The sequence below is a fragment of the Manis javanica genome, chromosome 9, assembly GCF_040802235.1.
Source record: "Manis javanica isolate MJ-LG chromosome 9, MJ_LKY, whole genome shotgun sequence".
NCBI lineage: Eukaryota > Metazoa > Chordata > Mammalia > Pholidota > Manidae > Manis > Manis javanica.
Genome location: NC_133164.1, coordinates 63,425,967 through 63,451,652, shown reverse-complemented (window position 1 = coordinate 63,451,652; position 25,686 = coordinate 63,425,967). Strand labels below are relative to the sequence as shown.

Sequence of the window (25,686 nt, the reverse complement as noted above, 5' to 3'; positions counted from 1 at the left end):
TTCTTAGAGATCCTTTTTTCTCTCTGTGCTTCAGCTTCTTTGTATTCCTCTTCTCTGGTTTCTATTTCATTTATTGTCTCCTCCACTGTATCCAACCTGCTTTTAATACCCTCCATCGTGCTCTTCAGCGATTGGATCTCCAACCTGAATTCATTCCTGAGTTATTGGATGTCTTTCCATACCTCCATTAGCATGTTGATGATTTTTATTTTGAACTCTCGTTCAGGAAGAGTCACAAGGTCCATATCATTTAAATCTTTCTCGGGAGTTATATTAATTTTACTCTGGACCAGGTTCCCTTGGTGTTTCGTATTTGTATATGGCGCCCTCTAGTGTCCAGAAGCTCTACTCTGGAGCTGCTCAGCCCCTAAAGCCATGTCAGGGGTTGCAGGGGAGCAGTATTGGTGCCTGGGGGGAGGAAAGAGCTGTGGGTCAAGCACACAGGTATAAGCTTTTGTCCCAGAGTAGCCGAATATGGATCCCTACTTTCCACAAGCAGCTGGAATCTCAGTCTCTCCAGGAATTCTGCCTGTATTAGCTTTCCAACCCGGTTGCAATCATGCAAGTATCATGAAAGCACCATGAAATGTAGGTTTGTGCTCCCAGAGTAGATCTCTGGAGCTAGGTATTCAGCAGTTCCAGGCCTCCACTCCCTCCCTGCTCCGTTTCTCTTCCTCCCACCAGTGAGCTGGGGTGGGGGAAGGGCTCCGGTCTCACGGAGCCACAGCTTTGGTATGTTACCCTGTTCCGTGAGGTCTGCTCTTTTCTCCAGGTGTGTGCAGTCTGACGCCGTCCTCTTTCCTGTTGCTCTCTTAGAATTAGTTGTGCCAACTATATTTCTAATTGTATACAGTTTTAGGAGGAAGCCTCTGTCTCTCCTCTCACGCCACCATCTTTAATCCTTTTTTCATAGTGATATTCTTATATTAGTATTAGCGAGTAACCTTTTTAATCCATCAGTTCCACTTCCAGGAACATGTGGTAATGAAGGGCCATGGGTATACTCAAAGGCATGTCCATGTGCACAGAACAGCACAGGACAGGAGCTTCAAGAAGCTTTAGTATATTTTTTAAAATTCTGTATAACAATTCGAACTATTGTAGAATGAGATTATTTAATGGCACACAAATATTTCTCGTATTATTCAAGTCAACAAAAATCTTTTGTATGTGTGTGTTAAATGATACCATTATGGGAAAAATAAAAATACAATATTTGGAAGGGTGTGCCACAAGTTATTTGTGTTAACCAATGTTAACAGGTTTAGTGCAGGACCACAGATAATTATTGCTTACTCCTTTCATGTGCATTTTCTGAGTTTTTTCACAACAAATATTGATTTGGTAATAATAGACACCTTCTTTTATAACACAGCCATGTTATAGGCTATTTATGTTTCATTTTTAATTTATTTGAAATTTAAATTTCTTTATTACACTAGTAACACAATTGGTGGTAGAAAATAAGAATGTACAGAGAAAAAACAAAGGAGAAAAGTCATCTATGAATTCATTACCCAGAGATTCACAATGTTTTCCATAAAACTATATACATTTTAACAAAAATAGGTCCATGATAGAAATACTGTTTTGAAACTTGCCTTTTTCATTGACTGTACCCAAGAGACCCACCGGAAGGTGCTGCCGGAACCTCTCCAGCCAGTCCTCGGCGCTCCTCTGAAGTCGCCCTCCCATTTGCCCCCGCTGGCCTGGAGCACTCATGCTGACCTAGTTATGGGTCCTGCCCTGAAGATTTCCTTAGGATAAAGCCTGGAAGAGGGATTCGTGCTTTTTTTGACTCTTTCCCAGCCTTCTTAGTTGGATAAAAATAAACTGGGTAAGACAATAAAAATTTGAGAAAGGCAATTTTTTTTAAATGTCACTAAACCAAAATTGGGCCTGTCACTAACAGAAGTGCCTTCAGACGTCTTCTGGTGGATTTGGAATAAAGGCTCTGCTCATCAACTCCAAAGCTCTGTGGATCTGGGAAACTTCATTGCCACCATGAACTTAACCTCTGCTCAACCTCCGCCACTGGCTCCCAGGGCCACAGCTTAGTCTTTCCCTATAGTTGCGCAGCTTCAGAAATCTGAAACGCCAGGACCACTGACCACCTCTTGCAATTTCCTCTGGGTACCACTTGGCCACTTACCTGTTCTTTGACCTCACAGAAATCTCTGGCCTTTCATCCTGCCATTCTCTGCATTTCTCTGTCTTCACCACCTTCCTTCCTGATCTACCCTGAGCCTTCATGGCCCATCATCTCCCCTTCTTCAGGACCCTGGAGCTCCTCGTGCCCTTTATTTTCACATCACCTGCCTAACCCAATAGGGGGCATGACACAGTGACACTGCCGAGTGCCCCCTGAAGTCGTTCTCCAGCACAGGGAAGGCCGTGCCATCCCCCAGTCCCCCAATGCTCCTGTTCCCAGTAATGGCTGTTCTAACCCCTCGCTGCCATCTTTACATCCACTATGCTGGTTTTAGCAGACTGCCTTGCTGCAGTTTTTGGAAGAAATGGCAGCCCCAGGTGTGCTTTTGGCTCCTCACTGCTCCTCCAAGCCCACTGTACACCATCTGTAGTCCTTTCCTCTGGCTCAGAGGCTGGGACACCCTCCTCCAGCTCAAAGCCAAGCCGGTACCCTGGGATACACTCCCGCCCGTCCACCCAGGACCTACTGCTACAGGTTTCCATCTGGCCTCTCCGGTATGTGCAAACTCTTCTCAGCAGGCTCCTTGCCCTCAGCCCAGAGTGATTGTTCAGTCCACTGGTTCCATTACTTTTTCTACATTAACCCAATCTTTTGTCTTTCATTTACATTTAGATTTCTCATTTGTGGAACCTATGCCCCTTCCTGTTTCCATTTTCTCACCTTCAGAGTCACTGACATTTGGTTTCAGCTCCTACATTTTTTTGAAACTGTCCTTACTAACCTCACCACTGGTCAAAGAAGAGGCTTATCTTTCAGGTCTTCTCTCTTCCATATCTAGCACTTTCCATCTTTCTCTTCTTATCTTCCCCCAACTTTGTATTATGAAAATTTTCAAAACTGCAGAGAAGTTGGAATAGTACAGTGAGCCCATAAATGGCCATCACCAAGACTCACCAGCTGTTAACATGTTGCCTCATTTACTCTCTGTGTGCACATATGCGCTTACAAGTGAGCCACAGCCATCAGAGCACCTCACTCTTACATACTTCACCACCTTCTCTCCTGGAGTAAAAGTGTTCTCCCACATAATGACACCATCTTCACCCCCAAGAAAATGAGCAAAAATTTTATATTGCCTTCTGATATCAGGCCCATATTCAAATGTTTGTCTTCATTTATCCTCAGAATGTCTTTTACAATTATTTCTTCCCTGAACTGGGATGTGGTCAGTGTTCAGGTACTGATTTTGGTGTTCATGCTTCTCTACTCTTTTGCAGTCTAGAATAGTACCCTAGCCATTTTTTCCCAAGACACTGAATTGTGCAGAATAGTTTAGGAGCCCAGGTCAGCTGTCTTTAGGATGTCCTGCATTCTGAGTGTTTTTGCATAGCAGAAATTGTTCCTTTCCACAGTCAGGACCAGAAATGAGGCTGAATAATTTTAGCACTGATACCTCACGGGTAACATGTCTACTTCATATTGCAGGTTGTCATTTGTTCCGTTATTAACAATGGCAAATTTGATCACCTTGTTAAAAGTGTGAACAACCAGTCTCTCTATTTTAAAAGTACATTTTTCCTTTGCAAGTATTAAGAGATCCGTGGAATAACATTTTGCCAGATGGTAATATAGTACCTTGGAATCCATTGACAATCCCTGCCTGAATTAGTTGTGTCATTGAAGACTTGAAATATTTTTTCCTTAATTCTGTCACTTCTACATTTAATAGATGACATTATTTAATAAAGAAACTTTCCCTCTTTTCCCCTATCTCTCCTTTTTTTATTGGACTGGAGGACCACTATGAGCTCACTGATTTTTACCTAGGCAATATATTACAATTAATTGTAATCATTATTCTTTTGGGTGTGCATACTTTTCCTAATGTGGACAAAGAGAAACTGTTTGAGCTAGCTCCTGTGTGTTTTTGGGATGACTTCATGAGTTTTGAGCCCTTCTTTGGAATGCAAGAGTAAAGCAATCTTTTCCCTTCCCCAGCTCTGGAATCAGTTTCTCTAAGGAGCCACGATTCCTTTGAATGAGGAACAGCAGGTAGAAACTAAGATCAGGTGTGGGATGTGCTCATTGCTGCTAGAATGTTTGTTTTCCCTAAGTGTTGGCTTCACATGATCTTCTCAGCCAAAATTGAGAATTCCTCTGCCCTTGTCCCTTCTCTTTCCTCTTACACTCAGAACTTGGGTTCCTAGTAGTATTGCTATATTTACTTACTTTCTTTATTGCACAATATACCCAAAATACTTTAGAATAATAATGCCAATATTACTAATGGCAGCAAATCTACTGAGTGTGAATCTTTCAATTTCTTTGTGGTATTTGTTGTTCTTGGAATATAAACCATAAAGGTAAATAATCCAAGTAATACATTCACAGTTACTTGTATTTTTCTTCTTCTATATGTTGTTCTCCTCAGTTTGACAGAGAGTAAGGCTCGTGTCTTTCTGCTTGTGTTCACTTTTAGGATTGGTCTTTTTTAATTTAATTTACATGTTGGATATGTGAAGTATTTACATGGTTCAGAAGTCACAGCTATATTAAAAGATATTCTCAGAGAGATCTTACTCCCAAACATGCCCTCTTCCACACTGTCCACCCACACCCTCCACCATAAGGAACCATTTCCATGAGACTTAGGTGTATTCTATGTTTGTTTTTGAAAATATAGCCACACAGACATACCCATATTGTTGTGACTCTGTTTTTTGTAACTAAATAGTCCTCTGTTCTGTGGACACATGTATGTTTCTAATGGGGTCTGTTAGAACAAAAAATCCTTTGTTATTTCTTGTAATGCTGTAACAAATAACCACATGCATGTAATTTTTATAATGTGCAGGTGTATCTTTCGGGAAACTCTAGAAGTAGGAGTCCAAGGTGAGGAAATCCTTAAGTAATTCTGTCAGATCCTGACAGACTCCCCTCTCAGGGGCTGTATGCGTGAGCCTCTACAGCCAGTGATGTAGGAGTGGGACCTCTTGCTGTCCTTGATGCCACACGCTTGTTAAATTTCTCATCTCTTTCAGGGCAGGTCTTCTTCTGGTGACTCTTCAGCCAATTTTCTCTCATTCTCTCCATTCTCCCTGAGTCATAATATTAATTGTCCATGTTGGCTAACACCTACTACTTTCACACCTGGTAACTCTGATACCCTCCACACCTACATTTACAGTCCAGATAGCTCCCTGGAGCTTCAGAATCCTGTACATATTCGCTGCCTACTCAGCATTGCCATCCCTAGATGCCCTGGGGGTACGGGAACCGCATTCCCAGAACTCATCGCCTTGCCCTGCGCCACTGCTCCCTGGATGGCGCTGCCCTGCAAGCAGGCCAGCTGGGAACATGATCTCTCCCATTCTCTTCCCCATCGGGCAGGTATTTTCCCTTCCTCTGCATTCTGGAGTGGGTCCCTCCTTTGCAGCCCGGCACCACGCGCGCTCTCTCGGGTCCTCCGCGCTTCTGCCTGGAAGTGCTGACATGGCTTCCTAACTTGCCCTCTGCCTCTGCCTCTGCCCCGGCCCTTCTGAAAGGCATTTCAACACAATGGCCACAGTGAGATTTTTATAAATTTTGCAGTTATTCATTGCTGAGAGTGAAGGGGGTTGAATTTACGTTCTGTAATCATTTCATAAATGCTCTGATATATGTGAAAGAGAACTTAGGCATAAATATTTAAACTGAGTGGCTTTCACCGCCTGCTTTCTGAGAGGGACCCTTCCCAGTGGCGGTATTGTTACGGAAGAAGCACAACACGCCCCATATATGCCCCGTGACTTTAGCCAAGTGCTGTTATCATGCCTCAAGGGTGAGTTTTTCACAGAGCAAATATTCCCTAACAGAGGAAAAATAAAATCCTCCGTAGGAAGTGAATGTTATCAAAGTTAAGAAGAAGGGGTTTTCTAGTTGTCCAAGATTGTGGTTGGGGATTCGAACTCCCTGACTTGGTTAGCAGAGAAGGAACGGGCAGGACAGTGAGAGGAACAAATGAGCATCTGAAAGTCTTATTCATACCGTGTGGGAGTGTTTGGACGTAAGAGTGACGTGGGGGAGGCGCTGCCTGCCCCGTTCTGGAAGAGTGGCTACCGCCGGCTTGTACCAAGAAACTCCAAGGTTATATTCTCTGTTCCTCCAAGGGAAAAGAAAAGGAAGGGAGATTTTAAAATAAAATTGTAAAGCAATTCATGTATAAAATGGTTCAGGGGTCCATAAGTACAAGTTACTTTGTCCAGATTATTACTTTCATATCAAGAACCAGATTTAACCAGAGACACTCATTTTTCAAATGGGAAGAAAAAGGAAGCCAGAAGAGAATTGTCAGCGTCCTGAAACAGCAAGCAACACATTCTCCTGCTAAGTAAAAAATTGTGAACTTTAAACCCAAAACTATTTTTAATAAAAAGCAAGAAGCTAAGAACCAATTATGATTCAAGTGAATAATAAATGAATTCTCCTCATTAATTTTATGATGTAAAGTAAGTATTTGACTAAGGGAGAATTCACTGTTGTACAACCAGAGATCATGGTCAGCCTTGTGATTTCTAGCCTTTCCTGGTGGTAAAACAAGGTTGTCACCCCAGAACTGATTTTATGCCACCTCCCTGGGCCATCCTACCACCCTCTCCACTCCCACTCCCAACCTCCAGGTGGAGGGGTGGTTAAAATATACACAGGACCTCTGAAATGTACAAGCCAGCAAATGTCAAAATTTCCCCAAATGTCAAAAAATACACAAAAAACTAAGGGAGATGAAGAAAAAGCATAAAAATCATATGCTCTCCTGTCGGTATTGTACAGGAAAATATGTGGTAGACTGATCCTGGGAAAATGGGGCCACATGGAGCCACAAGAGCTGCCTGCTTACATTTGGTCTCTGCTGCCTGGTCCACAGGCCGGGCCCGCCACACGCCACAGCGGGACCCACTGATCATACAGAGGGACCATTGAAAAAGGCAGTCTTCACTTCTTCCCTCCGCAAAACGGTAATCTACCCTATCCAAACCAACTCTCCGGAGGTCTATTTACATCACGTAAAAGAGCTGGGAGATTGACTAGCAATTACACTACATTAACAGTCCTTTGAGGGAGCCCTAGCCATAAGTGGGTCAGTGTTGATGGATGGAGAAGAGCTAATTGAAAAAACATCTATATAGGCAGTCTTCAGTCTCTATTACTCAAAAAGTTAGCTAAAAATAACAAGCTCTCCAAGTTGTGTGTGTGTGTTTAATATTGTTTGAATTTGAAAAAACAGACACCCCATTTCAAAAATCTGTGTTTGAATATTTTATAAAAGCTAACATTTTTACCACTTCCAAGGGTGGGAGTGGGAGTGGAGGAGAAATCTTACTTTTAATAAAAATGTGGACCCTACTGTAAGCGACATTGTGAGGTCTGGTGTCTTCCGTTGATGGATTGTGTCAGTGTACATTTGTAGTTTCCCTGTGTACTAAGGCTTTGACCATTACTAAAATCTGTGTTCTAGCCTCAGATCTGCCATTATCTTGGTTGGTGTCCTTAGGTAAGTCCCAAACTCCCAAACTTCTCTAAGCCTTGGCTTATAAATAAGGAAATTGGCCTGAGTTTCTTCACTAGAACTTGGAATTGCCTTTGTGATGCTGGGATTTATAATAAAGAAATATGTATCTGGTGTTTGTCCCCTTTCCTGGCACAGAGCTCCTAAAAACCTTGGGATCTCCTAAGTGATGAGATTAAGGTGTCTTTTGTTATGTTAATAAGGTGACTTTCCGATGGCACCTAAGGATGGGCGCTGGTTGTCACAGAACCAAGCATGTAATTAAAGAGTTGGAATTGTCAGTCCCACCGCCTTGGCCCCCCAGGAGAGGAGAGAGCCTGGAGTTTGAGCTCAGTCATCAGTGACCAGTGATTTAATCAATCATGCCTATGTAGTGAAGCCTCCAAAAAACTCCAGAAGGACAGGGTTCAGAGAGCTTCCAGGATGGTGCACACATGCAGATCCGGGAGAGTGGTGCACCCAGAGAGGGCGTGGGAGCCTGCCCTGGGCATCAATACCACTGGGCAGTTCTGAGTTATATCCTCTTATACTAAACCCATAATCTAATAAGTAAAATGTTTCTTTGCCTCCTGTGAGCTTCTCTAGCAAATTACTCAAACCCAAAGTGGGAATCTTCTTTGGAACCTCTGATCTGTAGCTGGCCAGTCACAAACACAGATGACACCCTGGACTTGATTGGCATCTGAGGGGTGGGGTGGGTGAGGGGCAGTCTTGTAGGGCTGAACCCTTCACCTGTGATCTGATGTCCAGATACATGGGTCAGAATTGAGTTAAACTTGTGGGACACTTGGTTGGTATTGTGGAGAATTGAGTTCATTGGTGTGTTAAGTAAAAACCACACATTGGAACTGGTGTCAGAATCATAAACTTTGACTCAAATCCAGGACCACAGAGAACATAACTCTGAATCCAAACTTCTAACTTGCTCGTTCTTGATCATTAATCCTTGTGTTAGCTTAGAGATGGTGCCTCTTCTTATTCAAAGTGGATCATGTGAAACTTGACTTCCATTACCTACAGAGGCACCAAATTATTCATATATAAATAAAACACAGCTGTTTCCTAAAGTTCTAGTTTATTTATTTCCCTCTCTATATTATAAAAAGAGTCTCACGTCCTCTGCAGAAGATTGCCTGATACTGATCTCTTTCCTGAGCTCACTTTCAGCCTCCTCCAGGATGTCTTTCTGGTATTTTAAACTTAACAAATCTAAACTGAGCTAATCATCTTACCTCCACCGTTACTCACCAGATTTACTCTTTTCAACCGGCCCTATTTCCTTCTTTGCCTCTTTGCATTAGAGCATCTTCTCCCATGTAACCAAGCTTATGGTCTTGGTCATCTTTAATTCCTTTCTTTTTAATCATCCTACTGCTCCAATCCACCATCTGAATTGTTAAGTCATTCTACTCACCCAATGTGTCTGACATCCACGTACATTCTTCCATCCTTACTAGTATCTCCCATTCTCAAGCCATAGCACTATTAGATTAATCATCTTAAAACAGTTTTGATCACTCTCTGGCACAAAAAGTCTTTTGTGGTTCCCTTGGACCTGTAGGACCAAATGTCAAAATCAGTCCTTAAGTATTTAGGGCCCTCCATGAAACTGGTCCCTCACACGTATTCTGCCTTGCCTCCTATCGTCACTAATACACAGACCACACTGAGGTCAAGCAGCAGTGTCTGTGCTCCCTGCACACCTCCATGCATTTCCCAGCTCTGCGCTCTTGCTCATGATTTCTTTTTTCTGGGTGAAATACCTTTCCTCCCATCTGTTTCTAGGAGTATCTTACTTAGATCAAATGCTGTGTATTCCGTGGAGCCTCCCCAGGTCTCCCCACCAGAAATGACTCTTTCTCTTTTTTTTATTTGGGCACATTCAATGGGAATTTCCCATCTCCCTCATTCTTTTTGGGGCCAAGGAGCTAAAGGAACTATAAAACAGCCTAGAGGCCATCTGTACTCATAGCACTGTCCCTGTGCACTAAAGTCAAAGCAGAGACGAGAGGAGTGAAGCCACCTGCTAAATGCCATACAGCTGGGTGGTGGCCAAGCCAAGCCTGGAAGAGCCTGAAAGCGAATCCATAGCCATTTCTAGGACCCCAAGATTTAAGTACCATTTGACTGACAACCTGCACAGTTTACTAATAAAGCCTTTACAGCTCCTTGATACCATGTTGTTACTTTTTTGTACACTCATCTTGTTCCATCTTCTTTCCTTCTGTACCTTCAGAGCACCTCGCATATTGCCCAGAATACATGCTCACTAAAATGTTGCTGTAGGATGAGATGAGTGAGTTTCACTAGAGTCAAAGCATCTCTAGGCTTGGGGATAATCTGAAAATCCTTGAAAATCCTTTGGCCTGAAGACCATGGCTGTTGAGGGCTCATCCGTTCTTTTCTTTATTTCAACCAATATTTTTTGGGTGGTTCAAGTTACACATTTAAGCTCATAAAACTTGAAAATTTAATTGAATACTCCAAATATGTTTATAGACAAGGGAAAGAAGCCTGCATTAATGCATCAGTCTCTTGGGTTGAATTAAATTTCCTTTGACTCTAGATTGTTAACTCAAACTCATTATTTCACTATATTGGACCACCACTGTAGGCACCGCAAACACTTTCTAACATGCACTAAGAAATAAATAATAATCAATAACAGCAACTTAATTTTTCAGTTCATACCATAAACTATTTCTGGGTACTTTCCTGCCTGTCTTTCACACAGGTGTGTGTGTGTGTATAAACGCATACATGCATACTCACATGGCCCAACCCACACATGTACAGGCAGTTCACCCACACGTTATCCTTGAAAAACGAATGAGTGCAGCTCCAGAGGGAATTCTCTGGTGGTGGTGAGGAATTAAGTCATTCATTATTATGACAGCAATAATTGTTACTACTATTGTCATAATTATTTAAAGTCCAAGCTTGATGCCTATTTCTGCAGTAGAGCTATAAACAATGAATACCAAATTTCAGAATATCAGGAGATCAAGGTAGTAGCTATATATGACACCCAAAGGTCCCTCTTTCCAGAAAGCTCTTGACAGGGGATAAAAAGCAGCTGATGGTGCTCTTCGGGACAAAGCGGAGAGATAACATGTCTGGACTATATAGACAATATATGGTCTTATTAGCCATCTGTCAGAAACAGACTGACTTTAGCCAATGGTTTATATCAAACTCATTTTCTAGACAAAGAAACTGAGGCATGACAGAGAATGAAATACCAGCACCGAAAGAGGGGATCATGAGCTCCAGTAACTCACTTAGCCCCGAAGTTCCTGGCCCCTCATCCCTTTTCCTCTGGGTGTTTCCAGGCATTGTTCCTTCAGTTCGCCCTAGGTTGAAGGGAGGCACCGTGGGTGGGTTTGATTGATACAGCAATTTGCATCTCAAGGCATCGCTGGATGAATACAGGGCAATGGAAGGCTACTCTCTAGCAAGCCGGTTTCCCCCTCTGGGCTGACTTAAGAAACTCATTGATGTCACTTCCTTCCTCAGTCAGCAAGTGAATTTTCTTTAATTCTCAAGACCAGCTGTCCGTGCTGTCAACAGAAAGTTATTAAAATTCCTTTAAAGTGAATAAAAATAGCCTAAAAGCAAATGTACTTGGTAACAGGAAAGAATCAGTATGCAAAGTCCACAAACCTCTAAGCAAAATAATGTTGATCCAACCAGAGATTTCAAACATTGTATATTCAAGATGCTAGAAAAAATAATTAAAAGATGCTAAGCCACATACTTCTTAATCTTTTATTAGCAAAGGCTTATGCAGTTACAATTTATCCCCTAAATTCCATTCCTCTTCCTCAAATTTGATTTGAATAAATTTGGGAATGACTTAGGTTCTCCTTACGTGGGATTCCCTCCTTTCTTCTCACATCAACCAAGGAACATTTGCATCTCCACCAGCCTCAGACCATCCATAAGCAAGAGAAAAAATATATCATTAGGCAAAATCATAACCACTGGGGCCACAAATAATTATGTCATTATATATTTTAATTTATTAGCATTTTAATCACTCGAGGAGATAATTCCCCTCATATGTAAACAGCTGGACTCACAGACCTAGCCTATCTGGCTCCTGAGTCCCTATGATCCCCAGCCAGCTGACTGCCTGACCTCGGTCGCTAGAAGCCTTCCCTGTTACCCAGGGAACCAGCCCTTGCCTTCCCCCTCGGCCCCCAGCGTGGCCTCCTACCTTCCACCTGAGCTATACTTGACCCGGTACCTAATTCCTCCAAGACACAGATATGTTGCCTGCCACTTACATTATCAACAGTCCCCACTTCCTCCTGACTGGGACAGACACCACGAATCCTGGGCTCCTGATGTTTTGCCAGGGAAACTTGTGTCCAGCCTATCTTGTCATCCCAAGACGCAGTCCAGGTCCGTGTGCTGGGTTCCTGCCTGTAGCTGGGACTCTCAGGCTAGGCCAGCCCTGCTGCTGCCCAGGCCGCCCCACGCAAGGCCCTTCGCACACATGCTGCTCCTGTTGGAGGATGGCTGCCCTGCTCTGCACATCTTTGCACACCCAGCATTTAGGCATCTGACACCTTGAAAGTATTTTATTTTTAGAATGAATGTAAAATATTGGACTCCTACCTTTGTTTTGTAAAGTTAGGGGAAAGAGTTAAACAACTAATAAGTCTGTAGGTTTGAAGGACTACAAATGGTCCAGAGGATCTGGATTCAGAGAAATTATTTCACTAGTTGGGGCCTACTGTTTAAAATAGACCTTAAACTGCAGATTCTTGCCAATCTGTGCACAGTTTCTGAGGTCTGTGAGCAGCCTGCCTGATCCCCTTTGCTATGTGTTGGCATTTTTCTGAGCAGCAGATGCATAGCTACTCTTAGACTCGCAAAGGGGCCTGTAACCGGGAAGAGGCTAAGAACCATTGTTTCACACTGTTTAGGCATGGTATGGAGGCTCCCCAGAATTTAAAAATATAAATACCATATGACCTTCTAACTCCATTTTTTGGAATTGACCTGAAGAAAATAAAATCAAATATATATATATATATATATATATATATATATATACTCCTATGTTTATTGCAGCATTATTTATAGGAGCCAAGATATGGAAGCAACCTAAGTGTCCATCAATAGATGAGTAGATAAAGAAGATGTGATACATATCTATAGTAAAATATTAGCCATAAAAAAAAAAAGAAATCCTGCCATTTGCAATAACATGGATGAAGCTGGAGGGTATTATGCTAACTGAAGTAAGTCAGACAGAGAAAGACAAATACCATATGATTTCACTTATATGTGGAATCTTAAAAAATAAATCAAACAAACAGAATGGAAATAGACTCATAAGTACAGAGAACAAACTGGTGGTTGTGATAGGGATGAGGGTGGAGGGGATGGGTGAAATAGGGGAAGGAGGTAAAGAGCTACACACTTCCAATTATAAAATAAGGAATATAGTCAATAATATTGAAATAATTTTACATGGTGACAAATGGTAACTATATTTATTGTCATGAGCATTTCATAATGTTTAAAATTGTCAAATTGCTAGGTTGCACTTCTGAAACTAATAAAATATTGTATAGCAACTCTACTTCAATAAACTAAAAATAATTTTAAAAATAGAAATTTAAAAATAGTTTAGGCAGCAAAAGAACTTTCTATGAAGTTTTATTCAGTTTGAGGTGCTCAGTCAATCACCTTATACTGGGAAGGATGAGTGGGTCTCACTGCAGAGTTTGGAGAATTTGATACAGTTATCCTACAAGTATGAATCTTTGAAAGAGAGGTCCCTTCCAGCTGCTGCAGCCCCCCCACCCCAACCTCTAGTCCCAGTGTCGCATCACCTTTTCTGGGCACATCCAGATAGTCCGAGATCATCTTCGCATCTCAAAAGCCTTAACTTCATCACATCTGCAGAGACCCTTTGCCATGGAAGGTACCATCTCTGCAGGTTCTGGGGGTGAGCATGTGGATGAGTTGGGAGGCTGTTATTTATTTACCAAAATTGCCATGTCAACTTTCATAACCTACAGATATCTTCATTTGAATAATGGGGGCAAGCTTATAGAGCTCACTTAACTTCTGAAATTCTGTTCCTTTTCCCACTGTAGGTTTACTGTCATTATCCACGAGTTCCCCTCACTAAAAACCTAGGGGTTGCTCTTGCTCTCTGCTCCTGGACTTGCCCCATCTAATCCATCTCCAGAGCCTACCTCAGAAATGCCACCCGCTCCAGGCAGTCCTCCATCCCTGCTCCCACTCCTGGGCTACGGTCCTCCTCACACTCCTCCCTGGGCCCTGACCTGCTCAGTCTCTGCCTCCTGCCTCTCTCTCACCGTCAGCTCAACCTCCTCCCCACCACCCAAGTCATCATTCTCAAGAACAGCTTTGGTCACCTCCTCCGCTTTCTGAGAAACCTCTGCTGACTTCCCACAGCCTGCGAAGCCCTTCTTGATCTCACCTCAAGTCAGCAGCCTTCCAGCTGGTCTCTGACCCCCTTCCCACAGCCATACTTCCCACCTGCGATGGTGAAGGCTTGAACTGGATACGCCTCTCAGGAGCTCTCGTGATTCACCCGACACCCCCTGCTTGCCTCTGAGACTTCACTCTTCCTGCCCCAACTCCCTGGATCATCCCTCTCTTATCCTTTGCCTGCAAAATTCATACTTATTTTATTTTAATCATTTAATCAGAAATCTAGAGACAGGTAGGTATTATAACTCTTATAATAGATGTCCAAACAGGCCAGGGCATTAATTAACTGGCCCCAGATCTAGCATCTAGTAAATGTCAGGGCTGAAATTAGATACCAGGCTGTTGTCTAGTCCATTTCCAAGAGTCCAGTGGGCTGCTATGTGATTGGATGCTGATGATTTGATTATTTGTTCTCTTGAATTCCTTCAGATTTCCCTTGGTTCCTAAAGAAACAAAACTGAGATTCTACAGGGCCGCTACCACCCCAGATGCCCCTCCCGCCCCAGATTACCCTCCAGCCTGCTTGCCTATTAACAGCCAGAGTTGAGAGGCTTATAAAAAATGCAATCTGACCAAGCCACTCCATTGTCCCGCCCACATCCCAGCCTAAATGCCCCTAATGGCTGACCTCCCATTGCTCTTGCAACGATCATAAATCTCCCCAAGGTGGTCCATGAGCTTACCTGCTGGTGTCTCCTGCCTGCCTGTCGAGTCCCATTTCATACCCCCATCCCTTACTTCTCCACTCTGGCCATGCTGGCCTCCTCTCCACGTCCTGGACCCCCTGTGCCCCCTCCTGTTGCACGGCTTTACACAAGCTCTTCCTTCTGCCTGAATGTTCTTCCCCATCTACTGGCAGTTCTGGTGATCTGGTCAAAAGGCCGACCTTTTCCTACAAACCTTGTTGCCTCTTTAAACACTCTACATATAATCTGACAAAAGAAACCTAAATATTAAAACATATCAAGAGTATCTGATTTGGCAATGCTGTTCTAAAAATGAAGGAAATCGTTCTTATTATCTGGAAACTCCAAGACTGACCTCTGGCATTTCGTGATGGGGCATGTTTGAACAGCACACCCTCAGTACGGCCATTCCATTTTCTGTGCTGCTTATACTCGGACTGTATCCCCTGTAACACTGAACACTTAGTGCAGTTTCTAAATGTACTTGGTATTGGTTGATTCATTGGCTGGTAAATACCACTTATTCATTACATTTCTTTTTTTGAAAAACTTTGGCAATTTCTTGAACAACTCAACACACATCTACCATACGACCTGGCAATTGTACTCCTAGGCATTTATCCCAGAGAAATAAAGACTCGTGTTCATATAATGTGCATGAATGTTGATCAAACGTTTACTTATAATCACTAGAAACTACCCAGATGTCCTTAGGCAGGTGAATGGCTAGACAAACTATGGTACATCCATACTGTGGGATGCTATAACAAGGAATAAACACAGAAATGCACACAGTGACAGGAATGAATTTCCAGAAAACTATGCTGAGTGCAAAAGCCCTTCCCAGAAGGTTATAAAATGTATGATTCCTTTTATAAAAAACTCAGAAAAGGACAAAATGACAGAAGTGGGAAACAGGTTAGTCCTTGCCTGGAGTTAAGAAGAGCGTTGGAATGGGAGGCAGTGGCTGTGGCTATAAAAAGGCCCCAAGGAGGGATCCCTGTGATAGAAATGCTCTGCACCCCCTCCGCGGCACCAGTGTCAGTCTCCGGCTTGTGATAATGTGCTAAACATTTTCAAGATGTCACCATTGGGGAAAATTGGGGAAAACGTTGATGGGATCCATCTATTATTTCCTACAGACACAAGTCACTGCACAATTATCTCAATTAAGATTTTAAAAGAGCATGTTTAATAAAGTGTATATATCATACCAAGATTTTCAGAAGCCTCTAGTAACTGCCATGTCACAGCATTTCTTCTTTCCTCTCGCTTCTGGTGGTTTGTTCGTTAGTTATTATTACTAATGATTTTTCCTTCTATTTAAAACATATAGAACATTGATCTCATTCAGGCTATTTTCACAGCTGAGGCTTATTACATTAGTGTCTCTATTCTTCATAGCCCCACTGTCTTTCCTACATTACTCTGATTTTTTTGTGCCCTGATCAAGAAACCTCATATAAAACCATTGGTCTGTGCTTTAATCACTGCCAGCACCTCTAACAACAAAGTTCGATAATGCCTTTCTCATCTTCACAGGTAAGAGAAAAGTTGTAAAAAGTAGCACTTCCATCATCTGCTGCTTTAAATCTCCTTGTCTCGTCCTCAGGGTTCTGTGAGCTCAGGGGTAGGATGGCACTTCAACAGATTGTCATTGTTTGGAAACCTTAGACTGGCTGTTGTTCAAATTCTTCCTCGGTCCTTTTCATCTCTTCCCTTTCCTGCCAAAGTCTCACATTCTTCTGGTATCACCCTTCCCAGATTGCCACTCCATTTTCTATTATCTTTGCCTAATGTGCTGTTAGTTAGGTTTTGACTAGTTTTTATTCCCGTCACTGGAGTGACTGTGTCTATATCGTGATACCAATCCTTGTTCAGAATGCCTGTGACGGTTTCGGGAGCTTAGAGTGGGAACCGAGGAGGGTCCGTACTGCATTTCATTCATTGCCATATCTTAATGTTGGATTTCTTTTTGTTTTCTCTTTCAGTGACTAGAGAAGACACCCAGGAACATATCACCAAACAGGTATTTCCTCACTTCTCATGAACTGTAACACAGAATTTTGCTTTAAAGGTTAATAATTAAGCTTCTGTAAATATAAGAAAGCAGAGCATTTGCTGGTTATTGGATGTGAGCGACGACATGTTGGTTCTGAGAACACGTAAATTGATCCTATGGGGATGAACATGTACGTCCCTTGTCTCCTGCACCACATCTGTTCTTCCACACTCAAGGATGGGGAACAGAGGTGGGGCTCTGCCAGGTCTGACCTGTCAGCAGCCCCTTGAGCATAGCATGGGCTTGGCATTGATGCTGTCGTGGCTGCAAACAGGTAACTTATCTACTTCTCCCTTAACTGAGGTGACTCTCCTCTGAGATTTTCCCAAGTTTTAATTTGCCCCAGCTGGAAGTCAGTCCTGCCCACATAGTTAAGAAGAGAACCCCTAGCAGTGGAAATGTAAAAGTTGACTTTCAATTCTGGTCTTTGATTTCTATGCACGCTTAGCCAAAGACTTCCTGTCTTCTTCACTACATTTTTATCAAATATTTCTGCTGACTCACTTTTTATGTTTACTGGCAGATGGAGTCACTTGTTATAATTATTTGAGTGGCTCGAGACAGACAGCCACACATACAAACCAGGAAGACCTTCACCAACCCCGGTTTGCCCCACCGCACCTCCTCTTTCCTTAGACAATTCAAGTGGCAGATTCTCCGAATGCTGCCCCTGTAATTAGACTCAGCAAAGGCAGACACTGGCCTGTGGCCGAATATGCTCAGGCTTCACTCACAGTCACAAATCTCCAGGTCTTCTTTTTCATTGTTCTCCTCCAACGTGAATTATAACTCACCCTTGCCGAGAAGAGGGGGAATCTACCTTTATACCAGTCAAGAGTACATTTTTCAAAGTCTTCTCCTAATGCACTCCAAAATAAGTTCCAAATTTAATCCCCATTGTCATTCCACCCAAATTAGGTTCTACCTTTACCTAATCTGTACCAGATGCCCTGTAACTCATCACACTTTAGAAATAGTTAACTCATTTGGCGAGTATACCAATACTGCAAATTCAGCAGGCAAAATTTAATGCTGAACCAGGTGCCATTTTACTTTGAATATAATTGTAAATGTTGACCTGTAGCAGCAGCCATCTTATTCCTTGAAAATGCTGTCATTGTGCAATGGCAAAATCAGTGAGCTGTTTCAAAGAGTTCGTTCACCTTTTGAGCTTAATTTATCACTGTATTTTCTATAATTTGTATGTACTCAGGTGCTTTGGTAAGGCTGAGCAATGGTTAACCAGTAAAGTGTATTACTAGTATTTTTATTTATTTAAGTTACCTAGGGAATACTTTTCCTTATAAAGCAACCTTTTTTCTTTATTAAATTAAAGTAGTCGGTCAAGAAACATATTAAGACCACTTCTTATGGGCAGATTTTCATTTCCTGAATTTTCCTTCTTTTTACATCTGGCTAAACTAATAGGATTTGTAGACACCAAAATAGAACACCTAATACTTAGAATCTTACACATTGATTTATTGCCAGATAAAATCATAATGGTTTCCAGTCCCCATATGAGAGTGAAATTCCTTGGACTTTAAATAAGAGAAAAGGGTCTTTAGTTTACTAATTACACACTAATTCTCAGAACAGATAGCTGTGTTGTTCAGTCAGTGTCTGCCAGCTGGTATTTCTAATTTCACAATAAAATTTCTATTCTTTCTTCTCCCAAGGAGGGAATTACTCAGAAGGCACAGGCAATACAATTCCAGGAGGCATCTTACACCTCTAATTTATCTGAATTTTAGCAAACATCCAAGAAATGAAGTCATGCCCCTTCTTTAAATCACTGTGACCCCTAAAGAATTTGGCTTATGAAAAACGTTTTTGAAAACTCACTTTGAGTAATCAATACAGTGCTCTTTATCAGAAAGGAATGTAATATGGAGTATCACTGAGTGTTCATCTTGCCCCTAAATCCTTCCCCCTGGGCATTACAGATTGAGTAATTAAACTGAAATTGGAAATTGAGTCCTTTTTTATTTTCCTCATTAGGCAAGGTCTGAGTTGCACACACACCCGTGTTCTCAGGACTGTAGTGAAGGAAAAACTCTTGCCTACTGGCCAATAGCCAGCGTGCATTTTTAGCCCACAGCCATTGTACCACACCTGAACTCTGAGAACAAACAGCTATTTGAGTTCTCTGGAGGGAACACTGAATTTTTTCCTGTATAATTCACTGGGGAAATTAGTAGGTTTTTTAAAAGTAACTTGTTAACGCAGCTTGTTTACGAGAAGAGGACAAAAATGAACAGTGAACTGCCTGGCAGCTCATGTCCCAGAACGGGATGAATGCCTGACCCATTTCTTCAGCTGTCTCTTTGGCAGTTCAATGCTGCAACAGTTTCCTCTCTGAAAAAATGTTCCTTGTGGGGTTGAAATCTCCTGTCAGTTCTCTGAATGATTTTTACACTGGTAGATTGAAGAAAATGCCTTAAAATACTACCAAAGGTACCTTCAAAAGCAAATTAGAATATGGTCAGTAGGAGCATGGGAATATCAAATGTCAACATCTTGTAACTTAACTTTTGAAAACTGTCTTATTATATAGTAGAGAGTTGAAACCTATTGTAAATCAATGCCTTCTGTTTATGCCTTTTTGTACAATAGAGAATTAAAGCTCATAGTGAATTAATACTTTGTTTTTATACAGCCAGGTGACAAAGAGAGAACTGAATATAGGCCTCCGTTCTTGTTGAGAGGCTATGCATGTCGTGGGACACTCACACTCAGGCACTGCCCGGCTCGAGGGCTCGCCCTCACTGGCTGCCCCGTTCAGAGAGAGCCCACGCCATACGTTTTGCCATAAAGCTAAGTGTGCATGCTATCACAAACGGGTGTTTTCAAACCGCAGAAGTATGTCATGTCAGTTCTGGAGGCTAGAAGTCCAGGATGCAGTCAGCAGGACCACACGCTCCCAGGAACCTGGTGCCTCGTCCTGGCTTGGGTGGCAGCCAGCAGGCCTCAGAGTCCCTGGCTCGGAGCCACGTCACCTCAGTCTCTGCGTCTCTCGTCACACAGCTGTCCTCCCTGTGTGTCTCCTCTCTTCTTACAAGGACCCCAGCCCTATCACTGTAGTCCAGCCTTAATGACCTCATCTTAATTACATCTATAAATGCCCTATATCCAAAAAATGTCACATTCACAAGTCAGGAGTTAGGACTTCAACATATTTGTTTAGGGGATGCAGTTCAACCCTTAATAAGGTAAAAGCCTGACAAAAATCGAGGAGACATCCTCAACCCCTTCTTCCCCTGAGCACCCAGCATGCCCTACATGATCTTCCCCTTCCAGGTCACCCCTTCTCCAGCCCACAGCCCTGCTTCCTCCTGGACCCCACCTGGCTTGCCTGTGGCTTCAAAGACTCTCCTGCCTTCCCTCTACTCCCCTCGGCTTCACTACCTTCCTGCTCATCTTCCATTCCACTTAACTCTCTCAAATGCCAGTCATCTTGCATCCCTCCTCTGCTGAAAAACAAAAATTAAACAGGAACAACACTCCCTCCATATTTAGCAGGGGTTGTTACCCCTGCCTGTTCATTATCATCAATCCTGGAGCTTCCTTAGTGCAGATTCTGAGGCCCCACCCCGCCAACCCCAAGAAGTTCTGGGGCGGCAGCCCTCCTCCTGAAGGTCCACTGGACCCCTAGCGGCAGGATGGCCTTCACGGAGAGTGGGGTTCCTTGAGTCTCGAGGCCCAGAGCAGTCACTTGGGAAAGACCACAGACTGTGGGTGGACAGACCACAGACTGTGGGTGGAAACGAGGGCCAAGGTTGGCTATTGCTTACTTTAAACCTTTTAAATACTTAAGACAAACAGTATGTGGGCCTCTATTCAGACTCTTGTTCTAGGGAAGCCCCAGAAATCTTAGGGATGACCCTGCTCACACAACTTTAAAATTTTTAAATGCGATTCCAATGGAGAGCCAAGATTGAACCCACTCATCTATCATCTACCGGATAAAGTCCTAACCTTTCAATATGAAATCTAAGCCCTATAATCTCATAATCCTTTGGAAAGCATGCTCCCTGCCTCCATAGGTTTTCCCACCCAGCTCCTTTGTGTAAAACTGTTGTGTCCTACATAAAACTCTGCCACCACCAACATACCAACCCCTTTCTCTGCACATACAAAACTAACTCATATTCCAAGACCTAATTCAAATACTGCCTCATCCATGAAGCATTCTTTTACCATGTGGCTGAGAATAATCTCTCCCTCTTCTTTGTTCCTGTATTATTTTTCTGCCCCTTGGCTATGGATCCTAGCATTTTCCACTCTATAGTCTAATTATTTATCCCTAGATGATGTTGTATCTAAATAGTCTCATCCTCGTGGTACAAAATCATGTTCGGTTCATTTCTGTGTCTGTATTACACCTTGCACATCACAAGCACCCAACCAATTGCTGGTCGAATGTAAATTCTTCTGTTCAGTCATTTATTTTCCTAGCAACCAGAGGGACCACTAAGTGTGGTTAGTCTACTTCCTGTGCAGTGGACTATTCGAACCTATTGTGTCATTGATAAGGCAGAAACCAGGTGTTTTCCTTTGCACTCCCAGGTGAGGAATCTAAACCAAAGACAGAAGGGCCAAGCAAAGATGGCACGTGGCCCTATGAATAATGGTCACAGTCAGGGAGAATGAAAGAATCAAAGGGCAGGGAGACCCAGACCTTGATTTCACCTTCATGTTTACATTCCATAATCACTGTAGGGGATTAAATGGTTTCCATGGGTCAACACTTGGGCAACTGATGTTTTTTTCTTCAAATGTAAGTATGACAGGGCCATTCACCAATGCCTTTTCAGTGTAGGCATGAACTTTACAACTTCTAAATTTAAAGTGGGATTGCATTACCCCGTACTATTCTTATCAAAATGGCCCTGCCCTCAAGGAGACAATGTTGACTAGAGAGTTTCTCTTTGCAAGTCAGCACTAAAGGTCTCCTAATTCTTCATAACATTACCTCCTAGAATTAGAAGTTGTACTTTTAAAAATCTATCCAATTTATGAGGCTTTTTTTTAAATGCATGAAAGCAAAACAAAAGATGAAAAAGTAACAGCACTAATGGTGGTTAACAAAGGAGGATTTATAAAAGGTGGTCTTTGTTAAAGGTCAGATGGCTTCACATCTAGAAAAAGCTTGAGTGTAAATGTCAGAGGACGGAGATTCACCTCTTTAATCAGAAGCCAAAAAGTTAAAATATTGTGTAATGGTGTCTGTGGAAATAGACAATAGGCAATAGTCTGTGGATATATATTGTTGAGACACAGGCAGGATGAGAAGTGGCCATTGGGTGTTTTAAAAGCATGAACACCAAGAAGAAAATAATGATTGGAATGAAGAAAACTGTTTATCAGCCAACTGCAAGATCTATTAGCAATCAGATATGCAGATAGTTCTCACTCAAGCCTCAAAATGCTTGTGAATGATTCCAACCAATAATCGTGCTCGTCACTCAATGCTCCATGTCATTTGCCATAACAGCCTATGAGGATGCATATTTTTATCTCCTTTTTATACAGGTGGAAACTCAAGCTTGAAGGATTTAGTAATTTTTCGGGTCTTGCCATGCTGAGCACTAAATTAATAATAATAATAATAATAATAATTGTTAGCATTATTATTAGGTTGCTTAATGAGCTTTCTGTGTTTAGGCACTATGCTAAATTTTATGTCAAATTATCTCATTTAAACTTCACAGCAGTAACATTGGAGATTGGTACAAGTCAAGGGATTCATGGTTAGTGAGGCTGGTAGCTTGTCCAAGGTCACACAGCAGGATTGAAGCAATGTATCTCTATGGTGTAAGACTCGTCTCTGCTGATGTAAATATCTTGACTTGAAGGCACACAGCTGGTGCGCCACAGAGCCAGAATCTGAATCCATGTGTATTTCATTCTGAAATCCTCTCTGTCCACTACTGTGCTACAAATGCCACTACTTGTTTTGGAAGTTGTTCTATTAATAAATGATCCCACCTATGACCATCCGAATCAGCACCCCAATTCTGACACCAATATGAGATCCTCAGCTACAGATACTTATGATGTAGTAGGTCTTTTTCTCAAAGCATTTTAACAATCAAGATAAGCACATACTCTGCAGTTCCTGTTGAGCATTAAATTACTTTTTTAATTAAGTAAGTTAAAAAAAGCCAAGTGAATCTTGCCTAAGAGAAAAATTATTTGTCACCTGAAAAGAGATTAAAAACTGGAAAAAAGTACATATTGGGATAATCTTGGGGTTGCCCACTGGCCATTTTCCTCAGCAGAGCCCAAAAAGACATATCATGGACAGGAACTGAAATAGAAACCTTTATTCTCAGCCAACTATAAAAATGTCCCCTTGTTCTTTCATTTTCCAGAAAATACCTTATTTCTAAAAATTCTTTTGTTAAGTTCTTCATAATTAGTAACAACAGAGTCATTGTGCATGTACTCACGAGGGAATATGAGATCCTGAAACTCTGTGCTGAACACCTACTACTTCTTACAAAGAATAGTCAACATACCATCTAGCACAGGTGAATCACACCACCTGAGATGTATCACCAACAGGCCAATGAAATCGATTCCACAAGTGATTTCCTAGAGTCGTTCTAATCATCTCCCTTCCTGCTTGGTGGCATCTGTACCTGAAAATGAGGAACTGGGTAACTGAAATTTTTCAGCTTAGCAGATTGTATTAGCAAGATGGCCAGCACCATCATTTGGGGTTTCTCTCTCAGCACAGAGCAACAAATCTCAGAAACCAAGTTCCACCGGCCAGGCACAATGGGCAGAGACCCTTCAGCACTCAGTAATTCAAAACACCACCTCTGGGTACAAAATCTTTCTTTCACTTCTTGATTTAAAGCTTTGATCAAAATGGGCCACTGATTTGCCATTATGCTTCAATATACATCCTAAAATGCAATAATTTTTTTGTCCACCTTTAAAGCATTTTATCCTTGTTTTCTTTCTCCCCGTGATAAAGAACAGAAGGAAGAACTCAGCGAAAACTTGATATCTTCTGGAATTGTAGGAAAGAGGGGCTTGAATTGTCACCATTTTGAATACATGTTGCTGGTTGACATTTTAAAAATTGTGTTTTAAGGAGTAATCAAGGAATCAGAAATATTTTTATACAGTATATAGTTATCATTGCTTAAGTTAAGATGTATTCCCTGTAATGATGCTAAAAGACTATTTTCTTTGTGTTTACAGACTGAAACACTTTCTAATCTTTAGCAGCTTGAATTTTGCTATTTCCAATATTGGCCACAGTAAATATTTCTAAATGCCCAGAAAGAAAAAAATAATAAGTAGTAGTCCCTAATGCTAAGGCAATTCTGTAGAATCCATGATATATATTGTTTGGCCCCTCAGGGCAGGCCCCCAGGCATCCATCTACTGATTTCCCTGATATTGTGTGTAGACTTTTGTGTGTCTCTGTATTTTGCAGAGGAAATGCTTCCGTGGTCCTTATGAGAACCTCAGGAGTGAAAGAAAATATCCTAGAGAGCTTTTCTATCTCTCCCTGGAGAAGCATATCACACTGATCTCTTTTATTATGCATAAATTGAAACCAATTTTACTTAAACTTTATTTTGAAAGTACCACTTATCAGAGAAGAAATTTCTGGGAAGGAAAAGGCATACAGGCAAGTAGGGGAAATTCGGAGTACCAGTAGAACCCCAGTGAAAGCTGGCTTGTCTTTATTATTCTTAATGTGGAAAGTTATTATCCACAGACGTGTTGTGTTACATTCTGGGGTCAATCATCAAACAAGGAAGGAATAAACAAGATGCTTCACTGTTTCATCACTGGTATGTGCCTTGCTCAAAATGTATTAAAAGGGAAGATTTTCATCATACTATTACTGGAAAATTCAATTAAGCCAACGTTCTATGGATGTGGAATAATGTAATTTACTATGTTGAGTGATTAGCCAATCAGATTTCTCTCATTTTCTAAGGCAATGGATTGACTAAAATGTGACCATAAACAAAATAGATTTTATTAGGCATAATCTTCTTTGTAAACAAATGAAATTAATTCTTTGCCCGACCTAACGCTTTGAAAATGAAAGACCAAAATTGAACACATGCTTCCAATTTTGGTTCTGTTACTAGATGACACTTAATATAAAAGTTACAATTTAACTTCCCCTCAAGTATTCCATACTTGAAACTAAATGACTCTTAGAAATATGTTCATCAACAGATGGGAGCCACTTATGGCCTCATAAACTCCAAAGCAAGTGAAATTATCTCAGCAAAATAGAAAGATTGCAAGAGAGGCTCATCTGGTTATCTCAGAGCTGATTAATACATTGAATAGTGGTTCAGTGGCACAATGACTATGGACAGATAATCACCCTTTTTCATATGAGGGAAATACTAAAGAGACGAATGCTAGTGATGTATGTTTTTAATCAATCGATAAGCAATTTCATCATGTGCCCTGTGTTTAGAGCTTTGCTCAGTACAATGGAGGTTGTGGAAGAAAGAGGAAAGTCCCAGCACGGAGCCTGTTCTAAAGGGATTTTCGATCTTGAAGGGAAGATGGACGTACCTTAAATGCTGCACAGAATAGCAGTGTGTGTGTTATTTCCTGCTTATTAACTACACAGCATAGAGAGGGTGGGAGTTTGGAGAAATCAAGAATCAATGGAAAGCGGCCAGGGAGGACCATGCAGCACTTTGAAGACCAAAGTTACTCAGATTTGATTCGACAGGAAATGAAATGTGAGGGCACCAAAAATTTT

The 25,686-nt window shown here is 41.8% G+C and overlaps 1 protein-coding gene and 2 long non-coding RNA genes across 5 annotated transcripts in view; 1 reads left to right on the top strand and 2 right to left on the bottom strand.

Moving 5' to 3' along the window:
• LOC108386215 (uncharacterized) overlaps positions 1-25,686 on the bottom strand; it is a 271,240-nt gene that overhangs the window by 39,958 nt on the left and 205,596 nt on the right. The window lies entirely within an intron of this gene.
• The window catches only part of CHST9 (carbohydrate sulfotransferase 9), a 261,701-nt gene that overhangs the window by 213,993 nt on the left and 22,022 nt on the right, over positions 1-25,686 (top strand). The window contains exon 4 of the mRNA XM_037025364.2: positions 16,855-16,892. Within this exon, the coding sequence (XP_036881259.1) occupies positions 16,855-16,892 (38 nt within the window). The remainder of the gene's footprint in view (positions 1-16,854; positions 16,893-25,686) is intronic.
• LOC140843390 (uncharacterized) lies at positions 12,771-14,616 on the bottom strand. The gene is made up of 3 exons (XR_012121102.1): positions 14,513-14,616; positions 14,223-14,354; positions 12,771-13,656 (listed from the first exon to the last, which is right to left on the bottom strand). It is a non-coding gene; the product is annotated as an uncharacterized lncRNA (long non-coding RNA).